The 20502-nt window shown below is 40.0% G+C and overlaps 2 protein-coding genes across 6 annotated transcripts in view; one reads left to right on the forward strand and one right to left on the reverse strand.

Annotated features, from left to right (window-relative positions):
• LOC121376556 (flocculation protein FLO1-like) overlaps positions 1-20502 on the reverse strand; it is a 107911-nt gene that overhangs the window by 55340 nt on the left and 32069 nt on the right. The window contains exon 2 of the mRNA XM_041504467.1: positions 17578-17928. Within this exon, the coding sequence (XP_041360401.1) occupies positions 17578-17928 (351 nt within the window). The remainder of the gene's footprint in view (positions 1-17577; positions 17929-20502) is intronic.
• LOC121374006 (caspase activity and apoptosis inhibitor 1-like) overlaps positions 1-20502 on the forward strand; it is a 199075-nt gene that overhangs the window by 22590 nt on the left and 155983 nt on the right. The gene's annotated exons all lie outside the window — the stretch shown is intronic.

Below are 20502 nucleotides of genomic sequence, written 5' to 3' on the forward strand. Positions count from 1 at the left end.
ACTGAATGCAGTGAGGTGTATAACCCAGCACAGAGTGTAGGCAGTGGTGGTGATAACAACTGTAGGTGGTTATATCTACTGAATGCAGTGTGGTGTATAACCAAGCACAGAGTGTAGGCGGTTGTATCTACTGAATGCAGTGAAGTGTATAACCATAACCAAGCACAGAGTGTAGGTGGTTACATCTACTGAATGCAGTGAGGTGTATAACCAAGCACAGAGTGTAGGCTGTTACATCTACTGAATCCAGTGAGGTGTATAACCAAGCATAGAGTGTAGGCGGAGATGATGATAACAGCTGTAGGTGGTTGTATCTACTGAATGCAGTGAGGTGTATAACCAAGCACAGAGTGTAGGCGGTTGTATCTACTGAATGCAGTGAGGTATATAACCAAGCACAGAGTGTAGGCGGTTGTATCTACTGAATGCAGTGAGGTGTATAACCAAGCACAGAGTGTAGGCGGTTGTATCTACTGAATGCAGTGAGGTATATAACCAAGCACAGAGTGTAGGCGGTGGTGATGATAACAGCTGTAGGTGGTTATATCTACTGAATGCTGTGAGGTGTATAACCAAGCACAGTGTAGGCGGTTGTATCTACTGAATGCAGTGAGGTGTATAACCAAGCACAGAGTGTAGGCGGTGGTGATGATAACAGCTGTAGGCGGTTGTATCTACTGAATACAATGAGGTGTATAACCAAGCACAGAGTGTAGGCGGTTATATCTACTGAATGCAGTGAGGTATATAACCAAGCACAGAGTGTAGGCGGTGGTGATGATAACAGCTGTAGGTGGTTGTATCTACTGAATGCAGTGATGTGTATAACCAAGCACAGAGTGTAGGCGGTTGTATCTACTGAATGCAGTGAGGTCTATAACCAAGCACAGAGTGTAGGCGGTGGTGATAATAACAGCTGTAGGCAGTTGTATCTACTGAATGCAGTGAGGTGTATAACCAAGCACAGAGTTTAGGCGGTTATATCTACTGAATGCAGTGTGGTGTATAACCAAGCACAGAGTGTAGGCGGTTACATCTACTGAATGCAGTGAGGTATATAACCAAGCACAGAGTGTAGGCGGTTGTATCTACTGAATGCAGTGAGGTGTATAACCAAGCACAGAGTGTAGGCGGTTGTATCTACTGAATGCAGTGAGGTATATAACCAAGCACAGAGTGTAGGCGGTGGTGATGATAACAGCTGTAGGTGGTTATATCTACTGAATGCAGTGAGGTGTATAACCAAGCACAGTGTAGGCGGTTGTATCTACTGAATGCAGTGAGGTGTATAACCAAGCACAGAGTGTAGGCGGTGGTGATGATAACAGCTGTAGGCGGTTGTATCTACTGAATACAATGAGGTGTATAACCAAGCACAGAGTGTAGGCGGTTATATCTACTGAATGCAGTGAGGTATGTAACCAAGCACAGAGTGTAGGCGGTGGTGATGATAACAGCTGTAGGTGGTTGTATCTACTGAATGCAGTGATGTGTATAACCAAGCACAGAGTGTAGGCGGTTGTATCTACTGAATGCAGTGAGGTGTATAACCAAGCACAGAGTGTAGGCGGTGGTGATAATAACAGCTGTAGGCAGTTGTATCTACTGAATGCAGTGAGGTGTATAACCAAGCACAGAGTGTAGGCGGTTATATCTACTGAATGCAGTGTGGTGTATAACCAAGCACAGAGTGTAGGCGGTTGTATCTACTGAATGCAGTGCGGTGTATAACCAAGCACAGAGTGTAGGCGGTGGTGATAATAACAGCTGTAGGCAGTTGTATCTACTGAATGCAGTGAGGTGTATAACCAAGCACAGAGTGTAGGCGGTTATATCTACTGAATGCAGTGTGGTGTATAACCAAGCACAGAGTGTAGGCGGTTGTATCTACTGAATGCAGTGTGGTGTATAACCAAGCACAGAGTGTAGGCGGTGGTGATGATAACAGCTGTAGGCGGTGGTGATGATAACAGCTGTAGGCGGTTGTATCTACTGAATGCAATGAGGTGTATAACCAAGCACAGAGTGTAGGCGGTTATATCTACTGAATGCAGTGTGGTGTATAACCAAGCACAGAGTGTAGGTGGTTGTATCTACTGAATGCAGTGAGGTGTATAACCAAGCACAGAGTGTAGGCGGTTGTATCTACTGAATGCAGTGAGGTGTATAACCAAGCACAGAGTGTAGGCGGTGGTGATGATAACAGCTGTAGGCAGTTGTATCTACTGAATGCAGTGAGGTGTATAACCAAGCACAGAGTGTAGGCGGTTATATCTACTGAATGCAGTGTGGTGTATAACCAAGCACAGAGTGTAGGCGGTTGTATCTACTGAATGCAGTGAGGTGTATAACCATAACCAAGCACAGAGTGTAGGTGGTTACATCTACTGAATGCAGTGAGGTGTATAACCAAGCACAGAGTGTAGGCTGTTACATCTACTGAATGCAGTGAGGTGTATAACCAAGCATAGAGTGTAGGCGGAGGTGATGATAACAGCTGTAGGTGGTTGTATCTACTGAATGCAGTGAGGTGTATAACCAAGCACAGAGTGTAGGCAGTTATATCTACTGAATGCAGTGAGGTGTATAACCAAGCACACAGTGTAGGTGGTTGTATCTACTGAATGCAGTGAGGTGTATAACCAAGCACAGAGTGTAGGTGGTTGTATCTACTGAATGCAGTGAGGTGTATAATCAAGCACAGAGTAGGCGGTTATATCTACTGAATGCAGTGCGGTGTATAACCAAGCACACAGTGTAGGTGGTTGTATCTACTGAATGCAGTGAGGTGTATAACCAAGCACAGAGTGTAGGTGGTTGTATCTACTGAATGCAGTGCGGTGTATAACCAAGCACAGAGTGTAGGCGGTGGTGATGATAACAGCTGTAGACGGTTATAGCTACTGAATGCAGTGAGGTGTATAACTGAGCACAGAGTGTAGGCGGTGGTGATGATAACAGCTGTAGGCGGTTGTATCTACCAAATGCAGGGAGGTGTATAACCAAGCACAGAGTGTAGGCAGTGGTGGTGATAACAACTGTAGGCGGTTATATCTACTGAATGCAGTGAGGTGTATAACCCAGCACAGAGTGTAGGCAGTGGTGGTGATAACAACTGTAGGTGGTTATATCTACTGAATGCAGTGAGGTGTATAACCAAGTACAGAGTATAGCCGGTAGTGGTGATAACACCTATAGGCGGTTATATCTACTGAATGCAGTGAGGTGTATAACCAAGCACAGAGTGTAGGCGGTGGTGGTGATAACAGCTATATGCGGTTATATCTACAGAATGCAGTGAGGTGTATAACCAACACAGAGTGTAGGCGGTGGTGATGATAACAACTAGCTGCCGAAATTCACCTGACTACTATGTAATTTAACCCCTGTCACCTACTAATGAACGCCCTGTGTAATTCACCCCTACTGGTGAATACCCATTTGTAAGTGTTGTCAACCTGCAGCCTTACTGTGCCAGTATTAAAGTCTTGTAACAGGAATGACTTGCATAGTTTCTTACCATCTTTATAAAACAGGGTTTAAATCTCAAGGAAATGACATTGATGATGCTGATTTGTAGATATTTTGTCTTGGTTCACATAAGGTAACAATTCAACATTCATAAGAAGGAATCTGATTTGATCTCACAAAATCTGAGGTAATAAAATTGTATTTTGCCAGCCCCACATTTTTATTTAAGAACAGTGTATGTTTTGTGATTATGTTATGAAGACAATTTCACTAATGCACATATTGCATGTGGAATTTTTAAAAGTCTGTGTTAAAACCAGTTCGGTCATCCATCTCTTGATTTAGTGTTACCTAAATATATATTAGAACCAATAACTTTTCACCCATCCATCTCTTTGATATTGGGTTACCCAATGCTGTGTTATAACCATTCACAGTTCACCCATCCATCTATTTGATATTAGGTTAGGCAATGCTGTATTAGACATCTCTTGATATTGGGTTACCCAATGTTGTGTTAGAACATCTCTTTGATATTGGGTTACCCAATGCTGTGTTAGAACATCTCTTGATATTGGGTTACCCAATGTGTTAGAACATCTCTTGATATTGGGTTACCCAATGCTGTGTTAGAACATCTCTTGATATTGGGTTACCTAATGCTGTGTTAGAACCAGTAAGAGTTCACCCATCCATCTATTTGATATTGGGTTACCCAATGCTGTGTTACAACCATTCACAGTTCACCTATCCATCTCTTTGATATTGGGTTACCCAATGTTGTTAGAACATCTCTTGATATTGGGTTACCCAGTGCTGTGTCAGAACATCTCTTGATATTGGGTTACCCAATGCTGTGTCAGAACATCTCTTGATATTGGGTTACCCAATGCTGTGTCAGAACATCTCTTGATATTGGGTTACCCAATGCTGTATTAGAACATCTCTTAATATTGGGTTACCCAGTGCTGTGTTAGAACATCTCTTGATATTGGGTTACCCAGTGCAGTGTTAGAACATCTCTTGATATTGGGTTAGCCAATGCTGTATTAGAACATCTCTTGATATTGGGTTAGTTAATAACGTCACATTGGATACATTGTTATTAATACACTACAGCAAACAGGTGAACTTAGAATAGGAGTAACCCTACTGTGTTTTTCGATTTGCTAACATGTTGCCAATAAAACTAAGTTTGCAACAATGTATAAAACCACCAATCTACACTGGCACACAGTAGGTTTGTTCCCTAATTTTATCATTTTAATTTCATTTGTTGGCTTTGAGCATTTGTTAAAGTGCATGATTATCAAAAACCAGTACATTATAAGTTGTAGAAGCATCACGAGGGGTATATGGCTTTTTATGTACCCTTTGTGTGTTCTTTTACACCGAGCCAAAGGTACTACAATGAATTTATCTTACCGACATGTTAAACCATATAGCCAAATAATCAAAATAACGCCAGACAATAATTGTTAACAATTTATTAACGGAGCCATACCACGCGGACGCGAACGAAACCACTTGCCAGTGACGAAAAATAGTTCCATCGATAAACAAGTTTTTAACTTCAAATGTTTATAATACGAAATTGTCTGAAACAGATATTAATAATAAAAAATAAAAAAAACTAATCGCATTAATACAATACCACCACGACCGTAATTAGGTGGCCGAGTTTAACATTGCAGCTTTAAAAAGTATTGAAATAGTGTATTTTATAGTAAATATAAATTAATTATGTATACTTGATTGATTATCAATGCTATTTATAATCTGATTATTGCTTTAGCATTAACTGGTGTGACTGAAAACTGTTGGAAATTATAGACGGGGTATAAGAGAATTTGGCTCCGCCCACAGGGGTATAAGGGATTTGTCCAACAGCAAACAACCAATGAGATTAAAGAATTTTACATGAAGGCGAGATAATATTTTTTTCTCATCCACCTACAAAAATATTTTTTGTAAATAATTTCAGTTTGGTTTGACATAAGAAGACAAGTAAAAGTGTTTTGGAAACAACATAAAACCTCACTATTTTTATGTGCAAATTAGAAAAGAGTTGGCTCAGAAATAAATAACTTATTTTAAATTCCTTAGTATGAAAAAAGGCGTTCTCTGTGGGAAGGACTATACATTTAGTTCAGTATAGCATCGCTATACAAATATCGGCGATTGCTACACAATTCTAAAATGTGAAATAGTACTTATAGTTGCTACTCAAGTTCCAACTAATCACCAACTGTTGCTAATCAAATTAAATTAACAAAATGTTCCCTGTATAGCTATATCTATAGATCTATATCTATAACTATAACTACAGATCTATAACTATAGATCTATATCTATAACTATAACTACAGATCTATAACTATAGATCTATAACTATAACTACAGATCTATATCTATAGATATATAACTATAGATCTATAACTGTAACTACAGATCTATATCTATAGATATATAAATACCGGCCTCGGTGGCGTCGTGGTTAGGCCATCGGTCTACAGGCTGGTAGGTACTGGGTTCGGATCCCAGTCGAGGCATGGGATTTTTAATCCAGATACCGACTCCAAACCCTGAGTGAGTGCTCCGCAAGGCTCAGTGGGTACGTGTAAACCACTTGCACCGACCAGTGATCCATAACTGGTTCATCAAAGGCCATGGTTTGTGCTATCCTGCCTGTGGGAAGCGCAAATAAAAGATCCCTTGCTGCTAATCGGAAGAGTAGCCCATGTAGTGGCGACAGCGGGTTTCCTCTCAAAATCTGTGTGGTCCTTAACCATATGTCTGACGCCATATAACCGTAAATAAATGTGTTGAGTGCGTCGTTAAATAAAACATTTCTTTCTTTCTATAGATATATAACTATAGATCTATAACTATAACTACAAATCTATATCTATAACTACAGATCTATAACTATAGATATATAACTATAGATCTATATCTATAGATATATAACTATAGATCTATAACTATAACTATAACTATTTGTCTTTCTGTCTGTATATGGCACCTTTAAATGAATAACTGGTGTATAAAAAGTTAGGATTATGACGTAAAGCAGGTTACATTATGTAGAAAATAGAAATTGTAGTCTACTTATTGGAAAGATGCACAGCTGTAGAACATACTATTTCTGCATAAAACATAATGAATTCATTAAACATTTACTCGGATTATTAATTGATGGCAGTACTGATGTGTACGCACTTCTCTTTGTATACTATCTGTACACATGCGTTAATAATTTTCATCTTTCAATTTATCCTCTTTGCACATTAATAGAAAGCTTGAGTACACATTTTAATTAGAAAAAGTCTGACGATGTTTGCAGAAAAGCACAGTTTGAGTCTATTAGTATTATCAAGTGAAGTTTTCATTAAATAGATTCACTACCTCTTGACATTTTATGATATGTTTGGCACCGTGCCAAGACTGGAATGCCAGACCGCCTTTAACCTTTTTCCTAGTATACCTTTCATGAAAGTGTTTGCATTTTATGCTCTTGGCTATCAAAGAAAAAAATAGCTGAAAAATTCTCCAAGGAGATGATTTAATTTCACTTTATTGCATAGTTTTCTCAGTGTCTGGTTCGGCTTTTATGTGTCCTTGTTGCTACTCGCAAATGCCAGCATGTCCGCGGCCCATCTGCCCATTGGCTAGACCGTGTGTTAAAAATAGGCCTTTTTCGTATTCCTGGAGTCAAAAGTCCACAAATAAGCAAAACACCAGACATTTTATTATTATTATTTAATTTATTATTATTTAAAAAGTTACAGAGCTTAGTTTTAAAACACATATTTTTCATTCTTAGGGACATTTTTGATAAATAAAATCAGACACTGCTTTAATTTTATTGTTTAGATTATCCTTTTCTTCACTTACGAAGTGTTTCTAATACCACAAAATGCATTTTTCATATTTTTTAAAATGAAAAGTAATGGCTAGTCTACATTTTAAGGGTATTTCCTCATTTCAACATCAGTGACTCTTGTTTCACTTTATTGTAACTTTTTCCAAATATATACAGGTTTTTGGATTAACCAAACTTGGTGTCCATTTTCACAGGTTGAGACTAGGTTCTGGACTTTTAAACAATAGTTTTGTAAATTATGTGCCACAGCATGACCACATAACTTTAATATTCCACTGGGCACCAAAACCGCTCAATAGATTTTAATATCTAGGTCATAGGATCTCCCCCTGTCAGTGTATAGACTCAATCTCAGCTTTTATTACAACCAGTTTTCTGCCACTGGTACATCAGAGACGAGTTTCTTCTCTGTTTACATCAGATACTTTAGTAACCATAATATGTTAGATGTGCAATATCTGTAATTTAAAATATGCTTTCCTTTGCATTTATCAATTGAAATAAAACAAAGTTTTAACTTTTCCTTTACATTTAATTATCATATAAATAAATAGTATCAGGGAGGAATTAAAATATTACAAAATTCATCTTGTTTTGATAAAGTGAAGCAATGTTTGTACTAGGTCGGTGTGTGACTCGATGTTTGTACTAGGTCAGTGTGTGACTCGATGTTTGTACTAGGTCGATGTGTGACTCAATGTTTGTACTAGGTCGGTGTGTGACTCGATGTTTGTACTAGGTCGGTGTGTGACTCGATGTTTGTACTAGGTCGGTGTGTGACTCAATGGCAGAGATGCTTACAGGAGGTGTGATTTGTCATAAGATCCATCCCCTTTTGACGGCTGCATTTGATAGACAATGACTGGAATGTGGAGATGGATAGTAAAACAGGCTGTGGTGTAAGAAGGGAAATGAAAGATAAGGATGGGAGGAGAGAGAAAACTATCTGTGACAATACAAAGCTCTAACATACATGTTAAAACGTACAAGACACTGACATTTTTAAAAGTACAAAATAACATATTTTGAAAGGTACATAATTCTCTTTTAAGATGTATGTAGTGCCTTTTAAAATACAACTGATTAGATTTCATTTGAGGTTTATGTTAATAATAAGGCCACATGTCTTGTATAAGCTAAATGTACTGTGGGATGTAGAACACATTCACAGACCAGACACCAGAGTGTTTAATAAAAAGTCTATTTAACTTGACATAATATTATTGTCACACGACCAATTATTTTACTGGAATGATGCCAGTAATTCCAAGGTCAGTTACTGTTGTCAGTATTATTAATGCAATTTACAAACCGTATGCCAGGGGTTGGTAAAACGGTTGGCAGTAACATAAAAATTATTGGTTTTATGTCCCAGCACAGCCCAAATTGAATGATGTGTGTGGGGGTGGGGCTGAGGAAACCAACACCAAAGTTACTCAGTTTTGGTAAAGATTGAACTATCAGATAGTTTGTTAATGAAATGATAGTAGTGCAATAACAATACGAGCTTTCAGGAACCAAGCCAAGTGAAGTTGAATAAGATGGAAAATGACACATCTAAGTAACATACAGTTTTAGCAAACTTTGAATGGTCTGATTTCTGTAACACTGTTTAACATTTTGATTTCAAAATACTTGGATCTAGCATATTGTTTAGGTCTTAATCTTACTTAGAAGCTCACAACTGGTTAAAGGCCGTGGTATGTGCTTTCCTTTCTCAGGGAAAGTGCATATAAAAGATTGCCTACTGCATTAGGAAAAATGTAGCAGGTTTCCTCTGATAACTATGACTGGCCTCGGTGGCGTCGTGGTTAGGCCATTGGTCTACAGGCTGGTAGGTACTGGGTTCGGATCCCAGTCGAGGCATAGGATTTTTAATCCAGATACCGACTCCAAACCCTGAGTGAGTGCTCCACAAGGCTTAATGGGTAAGTTTAAACCACTTGTACCGACCAGTGATCCATAACTGGTTCAACAAAGGCCATAGTTTGTGCTATCCTGCCTGTGGGAAGCGCAAATAAAAGATCCCTTGCTGCTAATCGGAAAGAGTAGGCCATGTAGTGGCGACCGCAGGTTTCTTCTCAAAATCTGTGTGGTCCTTAACCATATGTCTGATGCCATATAACTGTAAATAAAATGTGTTGAGTGCATTGTTAAATAAAACATTTCTTTCTTTAACTATGTGTCAGAATTACCGTATGTTTGATATCCAATAGCTGATGATTAATTAATCAGTGTGCTCTAGTGGTGTTGTTAAACAAAAACAAACAAACTTTAACTTTACTCAGAAGCTAGGTAGTTTGTTCTATTACAATCAAATTGTATCTATTTTAACCTCATTTGTTTTAAGCCTGCTGTGTTAAATGTTGTAAATTGCACGAGACCTCTTCAAACTGCAGTTAGTATGAAATGATAACTAAGACCTATCCCAGGGGCCCCGTGCCACCAGCATGCTTTATTCACTGCCACCTCCTGCGGGACATTAAACTACTCAGGATTGCATGAACTATTCTCTTTTTCATCTATCCCTATATCTCATGTTCCTTTAATTCCAGCAGTTAGAGCAAACATTTAAAAGCCGTTTCACAGAGACTGGCATGCTTGAAGTGTTTTGTGAGTTGCACGCTGATGAAAAGTGGTTTACTTCAGATGTAGCTATCTACAGACATTCATCTTGATCTGGTTAGAGATTTTTGAAAATGATCACCTTTATGTAAATTGTAGCTCCAAATACTACACCTATAGATCACTCAACCATCTGTGCTGGGGTTGCTATGGGAACAGATTTCAGGGAGAAGGGCATTTCCAAAATAGTAAGCACATTGGTAAATTCCTCAGATTTGGAATTTGCTTTCAAAATTTGAACAGCATGTCATTTTTAAAATTGACTTTACGTGGATGAGGTCGGCTTGGAAAAGAACCTCTGGCTTCAGTTTACTTTACCATTATTTTGATTACCACGATCTGGCAGATGACGACCAGGAATGCTGGGAAATTTACGATGTTTTTTTAAAATGAAATCATAACTGGAAGGTCTACCATCTGCCTGTAGCTTCTTTTTATTGCTTCCAAGTCACTAGCCTCAACTTTATCTCTTAACATTTAGCAGACAAAATGAGATTCCATGCAAAATGAGAAGACCAGATGTCGAAAAATTACTCTTCTGCATCGGGAACAAAAGAATTTTGCGTGTATTTATGAGCCAGTTATAATTTTGATGGCTCTTATCTTTTTATTCCTACAATTTTTGATCTCTTCCAAATGTTAGCTATTATGAAACTACACGAAACTCATGTTTCGCCCTGTTGACTCTCTGTAGTTCAGTTACATTGAACATGCTCAAAGCAAAGTGTCACTTATTGGTATTTACACATTATTAAAGAATATGTTGGGTGATATGATTTATTGGTTTATCTTTTGTAGTCACTCATACATGTGTGTGTGTACACACACACATGCACGCACAACACAAACACGCACGCGTGCACGCACACATACAGACACACACACGCAGACACACGCACACACACATGACACACACATGACACACACACACACACGACACACACACACACACACAGACACACACATGCATGCACACACACACACACAACACACACACAACACACACAGATACACACACACACACTCACAGACACACACACAGACACACACACAGACACACACACAGCCAGTGCAAACTGTCATTACATAGAAATATAGGTGCTTATTATAAATGCATATATTGATCTTTTCATACACACATACACATACACTTTTAAAATACACATACATATACCATATTTTCCCGTGTATTATGCGCACTTTAAAAAAAAAAAATACAGGTTAAAAATGGGGGTGCGCACTATACATAGCAATAGAAACAAAATCTTTTAAAAATGTCCAGCGATCACCCATGAAAAATCGCCGATGGGTAGTTTACGGTACTTTACAGGTTATTGACAGTGTTCATCACAACGAAATGCCAAAACCCTCTTAAAAATATACCACACTATTATAAATTTAGAAATCTCGCGCATTCACGTTAGCCATGAGAACCAAATGTAGTATGCTATATTTTTGTTTTCATTTATTTATTAGTCATTTACAGTGTATGGGTATATAACTTTGTTTTGTTTTATGCGTGTAAGTCTGTGACATGTAAGTACGCAAGTACTAGCCTTTGTTTAATGTGACATGTAGGTCTATGTACTCAAATACCTAACTTAAGTTTTGTTTCTTGGTTTCTTGAATACACCGATTCTTTTGACTTTCACTTTTCGTTAATTTTGGTGACAGGGGGAAAACGGTACATCTTGTATTCACTGTCGATTTTATGGTTTACAAAAATGGTGCGCATTATATTGTGGTTCATGTTTTTTTTCTTGGAATAAACATTCAAAGTGGAGGGTGCGCATTATACACCGGTGCGCATAATACATGGGAAAATATGGTACACACAAAGATGTGATGTGTATTTAGCTGTGATAAGTACTAAAACTCCCTATTATTAAATAATGAATTCCCTAAATAGAAATCATAAATTCCCTAAATAAAAGTTGTTGCCATGGGCAAGTAAAATTTAAAAGAATGGAACCATGTATATAGTACTTTGCTGTATGGCAGAAAATTAATTTATCATACATGCTGATTCTTTCCAAGTATGTGAAACAAAAACTATAACTGCTTGTGAGCTGAATTGCAACTGGAGACCAAAATGAAATACAAATATTTACTTTTATTTAATGGTTTCTGCTATAATGCAGTGTTTTCCAGTGTGGTTTGTAATTTGTAACGAGGTCGTCTCTGGGTGTTAGGTGAAGGTCAGGGCTAGATGTTGAGGAACACTACTGATTACAATCTGATGACACATGACATCACTGAGCATCATCTGTACTGAACTCTCTGATTTGATCACCAACAACTACTACTGTAAACCTTTCTGTCTGGAACAATCACTGAATGGCCAGCCCATCTTAGCTGGTAAATTCCACTGTAAACATCCTATCTGGAACATTACATATGCAGCTAGACTATAGTTTAAACAAAATATTTCTAAGTGTAGTATCTGCATTAAGCTGAATTTTTCACAATTAAAATTATTTAAGAAAATTAAATAGCACCATATTTTGATCTTACCTGTACAAATTAAAAAGATGAGAAACTAGTGTTGGTGGCGACGATGTCGACATTTGCATTTAGTACAAAGTTATTTTTTTGTTTAGCTCTGTTTCTCACAAATTATAAAACCTACATCCATGACACTGGGTTTATAATTGTACCTATCAGTGTTATTGCTAGAAAGACATTTGTGGGTATGTCGGTACGAAATTTAATATTTGCAAATGTCAATGTGTGTGCTGAATGCAACTGCAGTTGATAGGGGATATGGGATGCCTCCCCAACACAGAAAATGGGTTAGGGTTAAAAAAATCATACAGTAATGATAAGAGTCATTAATTTTGTCAAAAGGTCAACTAAAAAAAATGTGGATATGGTGCCATACCCATTTTACCCTCTGGCAGAAACCCTGGCTGTGGATGTTCTTCACAATGCATATAGGTTTGTTTTTTTAATACATTTTTTTTTTTAACATGCATTGTGGAAGCACCTGTCAGTGACATAAAATAGGTTTATGGTAGGCAAGACATTTTATTCCGCAGAATTCCGGATATAGAGAGCTTCTAATGTCAACATTTTTTGCACTGATCCCTCAAACCCCTTGAAATCATGTTCCTACTCCTGGAACTTAAAAAAATGACAGTGATTGCTCTAGTTAGTAACTCTGTAAATGCCCACTTCTACTCTAGGTAATAGTTTGGTGGATGACTGTGACTGCTCTAGTTAGCAGCTGTGTTATTGCAGTGTGTTTCTCAAGTCTAGCAGTATTCAGACATCAGTTTTATCAGTTACTAAGTGTTGGTGTAAATGACATGTTTTCGTGTGATGTATATGTTGACACGTCGAGCTGTGAGGAGTTATGACAAGTTTACTGTAGACTACCGGTGTTGAACTGTGTACTGCCGCAGGCCCCAATTTAAACTATGAAGACATCATGCATGGTGGACACGCTTATACACCACCCAGCACAAGTCTATTGGCTGTCATATCTCAACACTTGTACACCACCCAGCACAAGTCTACTGGCTGTCATACCTCATGCCAGTACACCACCCAGCACACGTCTACTGTCTGTCATACCTCAACACTTATATTCTACTGTCTGTCATATCTCAACACTTGTACACCACCCAGCACAAGTCTACTGGCTGTCATACCTCATGCCAGTACACCACCCAGCACACGTCTACTGTCTGTCATACCTCAACACTTATATTCTACTGTTTGTCATACCTCAATGCTTATATACACTACCCAGCACAAGTCTATTGGCTGTAAGTGTCATACCTCGACACTATACACCACCCAGCACAAGTCTATTGGCTGTCATATCTCAACACTTGTACACCACCCAGCACAAGACTATTGGCTGTCATATCTCAGCACTTGTACACCACCCAGCACACATCTACTGGCTGTCATACCTCATGCCAGTACACCACCCAGCACACGTCTACTGTCTGTCATACCTCATGCCAGTACACAACCCAGCACAAGTCTACTGTCTGTCATACCCCATGCCAGTACACCACCCAGCACAAGTCTACTGTCTGTCATACCTCATGCCAGTACACCACCCAGCACAAGTCTACTGTCTGTCATACCTCATGCCAGTACACCACCCAGCACACGTCTACTGGCTGTCATACCTCATGCCAGTACACCACCCAGCACATGTCTACTGGCTGTCATACCTCAACACTTATATTCTACTGTCTGTCATACCTCAATGCTTATATACACTACCCATCACAAGTCTATTGGCTGTAAGTGTCATACCTCAACACTATACACCACCCAGCACAAGTCTATTGGCTGTCATACCTCATGCCAGTACACCACCCAGCACAAGTCTACTGTCTGTCATACCTCATGCCAGTACACCACCCAGCACAAGTCTACTGTCTGTCATACCTCATGCCAGTACACCACCCAGCACACGTCTACTGTCTGTCATACCTCATGCCAGTACACCACCCAGCACAAGTCTACTGTCTGTCATACTTCATGCCAGTACACCACCCAGCACACGTCTACTGTCTGTCATACCTCATGCCAGTACACCACCCAGCACAAGTCTACTGGCTGTCATACCTCATGCCAGTACACCACCCAGCACAAGTCTATTGGCTGTCATACCTCATGCCAGTACACCACCCAGCACACGTTTGCTGTCTGTCATACCTCATGCCAGTACACCACCCAGCACAAGTCTATTGGCTGTCATACCTCATGCCAGTACACCACCCAGCACAAGTCTATTGGCTGTCATACCTCATGCCAGTACACCACCCAGCACAAGTCTACTGTCTGCCATACTTCATGCCAGTACACCACCCAACACACGTTTGCTGTCATACCTCATGCCAGTACACCACCCAGCACAAGTCTATTGGCTGTCATACCTCATGCCAGTACACCACCCAGCACACGTCTACTGTCTGTCATACCTCATGCCAGTATACCACCCAGCACACGTCTACTGTCTGTCATACTTCATGCCAGTACACCACCCAGCACACGTTTGCTGTCTGTCATACCTCATGCCAGTACACCACCCAGCACAAGTCTATTGGCTGTCATACCTCATGCCAGTACACCACCCAGCACACGTCTACTGTCTGTCATACTTCATGCCAGTACACCACCCAGCACACGTCTACTGTCTGTCATACCTCATGCCAGTACACCACCCAGCACACGTCTACTGGCTGTCATACTTCATGCCAGTACACCACCCAGCACACGTCTACTGGCTGTCATACCTCATGCCAGTACACCACCCAGCACACGTCTACTGGCTGTCATACCTCATGCCAGTACACCACCCAGCACACGTCTACTGGCTGTCATACCTCATGCCAGTACACCACCCAGCACACGTCTACTGGCTGTCATACCTCATGCCAGTACACCACCCAGCACACGTCTACTGGCTGTCATACCTCATGCCAGTACACCACCCAGCACACGTCTACTGTCTGTCATACCTCAACACTTATATTCTACTGTCTGTCATACCTCAACATTTCCTGTCCCCAAGTGGTTTTTGCAAACTACACTATGTGCAGAAGTGCATGTGTATTCTGAGCTGCATTAAGCTGAATATTGTAATTTATATTTAAGAACAAAAATAATATACATATATGGTTAATAAGTAAACATTAATTTCATTTTATAATTTAAGTAAAATAGGTTTAAAAGTGTCAGTTGTTTTTACAATTTAATATGTAATATTGTTGATTTAGTACAGTAAATTTATATGAATACAGTTTCTGCCAGATTGTACGAATGGTAAAATTATATATTTTAAAAGTTTTGAAATTAATAGATATATTTTTTTAAATGTGTATGAGGTGTAGTGTCCAAGTTCAAAACATTTAAAACCCATAACCACCTAGTAGGGACACTTACAGTCTTGTTTTGTTTTTATTACCCACCCTCAAATTATTTTCTGGCAGAAAGCCTGGTGTATATATTGAGTGAAAGAGATGTTTATTATTGGTCCCATTCTGTTTCAGTGAATTCAAGGTCGTGTTTGACACTTGAATCTGGAGTTAAACTGTGGTAGGTGTTGACAATAGATCATATTAAAATGTAAATGTTTGTAACAGTGGCGAGATGAAAAGTTGAATGGTCTGTTAACTGACTGACTGCCTGGGGCGGTTTTCACTGTGTGCATGATCTGGATTAAGATCTCTTGTCTAATAACACTGCATCATTGTGGGGTGATAGATTACCCAGTTCCATACACACTTTGAATATAAAACAAAAACACAGCAAAACTATAAATTAACTTTGGTTAGGCTATGCTGTATATTAACTTTGACTAATGGTTATTTGTACCAGATTTTGAACACTGTACTACATGTGTACATAGACTTTCACTATAGTTAGTGTAGGTCATTGTACCTAGATGTTAAACATTATACATTGACTATGACTATAGGTAATTTGCACCCATGTATTGAAATACGAGATAGGCCAATTGTACCCAGATATTGAAAACTGTATATTGACTTGTATCCAGATATTAAACACTCTATTGACTTTGACCAAAGGTCATTTGTACCCAGATGTTGAGCACTGATTTTAACAGTTAAGGTAAACTATTCTTATAGTCTGTTTGTTACCTTGCCAGATTAGGATGTACACTCTTATAATGCTGCATCACTGTGTTGCTGGCAGACTGTTCTGTAAGGACTTTGTTTTAGGTCAGTTGTACCAAGTACTGAATGACTTCATGTTAATTAACTCCCATATTCCATTGTACTGTTCATCACATACCTCCCGCCTTTCATCGCCAACATTTATTCTGCTCCCCCCCCCTCCCCCCCCACTTAATAAGCGTGGATGTCCAGACTAAGGACTTCATTCAAGTCTAGGGGCGGGATGTAGCCCAATTGTAGCAATCACTTGATGAACAGTTGGTCCTGGACCCTTTGGCCTACTTCTCTCTCGTTCTAGCCAGTACACCACAACTGGTGGTAGTGGGGGTTTTCACCTTTAGCTTGGTATGGGTGATCGTGGTGGGGTTTTTCACCTTTAGTTTGGTATGGGTGATCGTGGTGGGGGTTTTCACCTTTAGCTTGGTATGGGTGATCGTGGTGGGGTTTTTCACCTTTAGTTTGGTATGGGTGATCGTGGTGGGGGTTTTCACCTTTAGCTTGGTATGGGTGATCGTGGTGGGGGTTTTCACCTTTAGCTTGGTATGGGTGATCGTGGTGGGGGTTTTCACCTTTAGCTTGGTATGGGTGATCGTGGTGGGGTTTTTCACCTTTAGTTTGGTATGGGTGATCGTGGTGGGGGTTTTCACCTTTAGCTTGGTATGGGTGATCGTGGGGGCTTGGTTTCGTGGTGGGGGTCTTCACCTGTACCTTGGTATGGGTGATCGTGGTGGGGGTCTTCACCTGTACCGTGGTATGGGTGATCGTGGTGGGGGTCTTCACCTGTACCTTGGTATGGGTGATCGTGGTGGGGTTTTCACCTGTACCTTGGTATGGGTGATCGTGGTGGGGGTCTTCACCTGTACCTTGGTATGGGTGATCGTGTGGGGGTCTTCATCGGTGGGTGATCGTGGTGGGGGTCTTCACCTGTACCTTGGTATGGGTGATCGTGGTGGGGGTCTTCACCTTTAGCTTGGTATGGGTGATCGTGGTGGGGGTCTTCACCTGTACCTTAGTATGGGTGATCGTGGTGGGGGTCTTCACCTGTACCTTGGTATGGGTGATCGTGGTGGGGGTCTTCACCTGTACCTTGGTATGGGTGATCGTGGTGGGGGTCTTCACCTGTACCTTGGTATGGGTGATCATGGTGGGGGTCTTCACCTGTACCGTGGTATGGGTGATCATGGTGGGGGTCTTCACCTGTACCTTGGTATGGGTGATCGTGGTGGGGGTCTTCACCTTTAGCTTGGTATGGGTGATTGTGGTGGGGGTCTTCACCTGTACCTTGGTATAGGTGATCTCATTCTCAGCAAATTAACTTCATTACATTTGTCTGAGACAATCCCAAGTTGTGCTTCAAGTCCTGAGAATTGTGAACATGTAACTGTTTATTATTAAACTGACCTATATTACCTTCATCGTAACCTTTTCTGTCTGCTTACTTTAATGTAGCACATTTTCTATCAGGGTATTAAACTTTTTATATCCAACAAGGTATAATAAATTTCAAATAAAACCAAATTTTTTACAGGACAATGTGATATCATTTAAAATAACATCTACTGTGGATCTATCTGTAGCCTTATTTGAAGGATTTGTTAGAGGAAATGCACAAGACACTTCCCAAGGCATTATTTAGAGGAAGTGGAAGAGGGTGGAGTCGCAAGCAGAGAAACACTTCCTTAGACCCCCCCCCCCCCCCCCCCCCCCAGTATCTGTCACTGATTTATGTAACAAGAAGACAGTTAGTATGTCAAGATAAGAAGTGTACATTGTACATGCAGACTATTTATGGTATACTGATTGGAGGAACAATGGTTAAACAATGCCAGGGGCCGTCTCATGGGCGCAGACAGCTTGTAAATAGTGTTGATGTCTTCATTTCTTAGTGCAGTTTATTATGTAGCTGGAGGTGGTGTTGGTGAAGCGGAAAATTGACCTCACAAACAGATACAGTGTAATTACACATTGGAGAGAGAGGGAGAGACATCCAGCGGTTAGTGAATACACACCAAACGGCTTAATTAGCAGGGTGACGGGCAAATCCTTTTTACAATGTTTGTCGGGTAAACACAATGACTGCGAAAACAGTTTGGATAGATGTATGGCAAGGGATCATCTTTGATATGATGGATATGATTTTTGTTCTACTTGAAGAAAGGAAAGGAATGTTTGTTTAGCAACACCTCAACTCATTTTAACCTAAGTCTACATGTGTGTATCTAACCAATGGCTATTTCAACACTTGGTCAAAACAGAAAAGACGAAACCTACTGTGCCACATAGACTATCGGGGTCATTAAAGCACTTTCCTATAGAAGAGCATGTATACCACAGCCTTTGATGTATTAGTTGTGTGTTACTGTTGATGCATATTTCCCATTCCAGCCAGTGCACTGTGACAGGTATATCATAGGCCGAGGTATGTACTATCCTGTCTGTGGGATGGTACATATAAAAGCTCCCAAGGTTGCTATTGATGTATTAGTTGTGGGGTACTGGTTGATGCATATTTCCCATTCCAGCCAGTGCACTGTGACAGGTATATCATAGGCCGAGGTATGTACTATCCTGTTTGTGGGATGGTGCATATAAAAGATCCCAAGGTTGCTATTGATGTATTAGTTGTGGGGTACTGGTTGATGCATATTTCCCATTCCAGCCAGTGCACTGTGACAGGTATATCATAGGCCGAGGTATGTACTATCCTGTTTGTGGGATGGTGCATATAAAAGATCCCAAGGTTGCTATTGATGTATTAGTTGTGGGGTACTGGTTGATGCATATTTCCCATTCCAGCCAGTGCACTGTGACAGGTATATCATAGGCCGAGGTATGTACTATCCTGTTTGTGGGATGGTGCATATAAAAGATCCCAAGGTTGCTATTGATGTATTAGTTGTGGGGTACTGGTTGATGCATATTTCCCATTCCAGCCAGTGCACTGTGACAGGTATATCATAGGCCGAGGTATGTACTATCCTGTTTGTGGGATGGTGCATATAAAAGATCCCAAGGTTGCTATTGATGTATTAGTTGTGGGGTACTGGTTGATGCATATTTCCCATTCCAGCCAGTGCACTGTGACAGGTATATCATAGGCCGAGGTATGTACTATCCTGTTTGTGGGATGGTGCATATAAAAGATCCCAAGGTTGCTATTGATGGAAAAATGCAGCAGGTTTCCTCTCCAAGACTATGTCAAAATTACCTCATTTTTGTACTTCTAGTAGCCAATGATTAATAAATCAATGTGCTCTAGTGGTGTTTTTAAACAAAACAAACATGAACTGGTTGGGGCAGTGAAATACCGAGTCTCATTAAAACCTGTCAATAAAGGACACCTGGACCCAGATTTTCGAAGCTGTGTTAGCACTATGATATCATAAAACTGTTGGTAGCTGTGTCGAGTGTCACAGTGATGTCATAGTCTACAATAGTTTTACGATATCGTAGCGCTAACATAGCTTCAAAAATCTGTATCCTGGTATACTATACCAAGCACCTGTCTATGAAGTATATGGTAACACCTAACCCTGTACTATACAAACTGTCTGTCACTGTACTATACAAACTGTCTGTCACTGTACTATACAAACTGTCTGTCAAATGCTATATATTACAATCACCCATCTATAAAAAGCAGTGATAGAAATAAGCAATTTTTTTTATTAGAAATCTATTTGTCTGCCAATATTTTCACTTGTCCAATTAATGGATTGTTTTATTCAAGTACCAGGATGATGTTTGTGATTGCTCAAAGTAAAACTGCACTGAAATTTTTTACTTGTCCACTGGACAACCACTGAGGCACATTTTGCTTGTCTGAATAGATTTTCACTTGTCGGGACAAAGAGA

Source organism: Gigantopelta aegis, chromosome 6 (genome assembly GCF_016097555.1).
Source record: "Gigantopelta aegis isolate Gae_Host chromosome 6, Gae_host_genome, whole genome shotgun sequence".
NCBI classification, from domain to species: domain Eukaryota; kingdom Metazoa; phylum Mollusca; class Gastropoda; order Neomphalida; family Peltospiridae; genus Gigantopelta; species Gigantopelta aegis.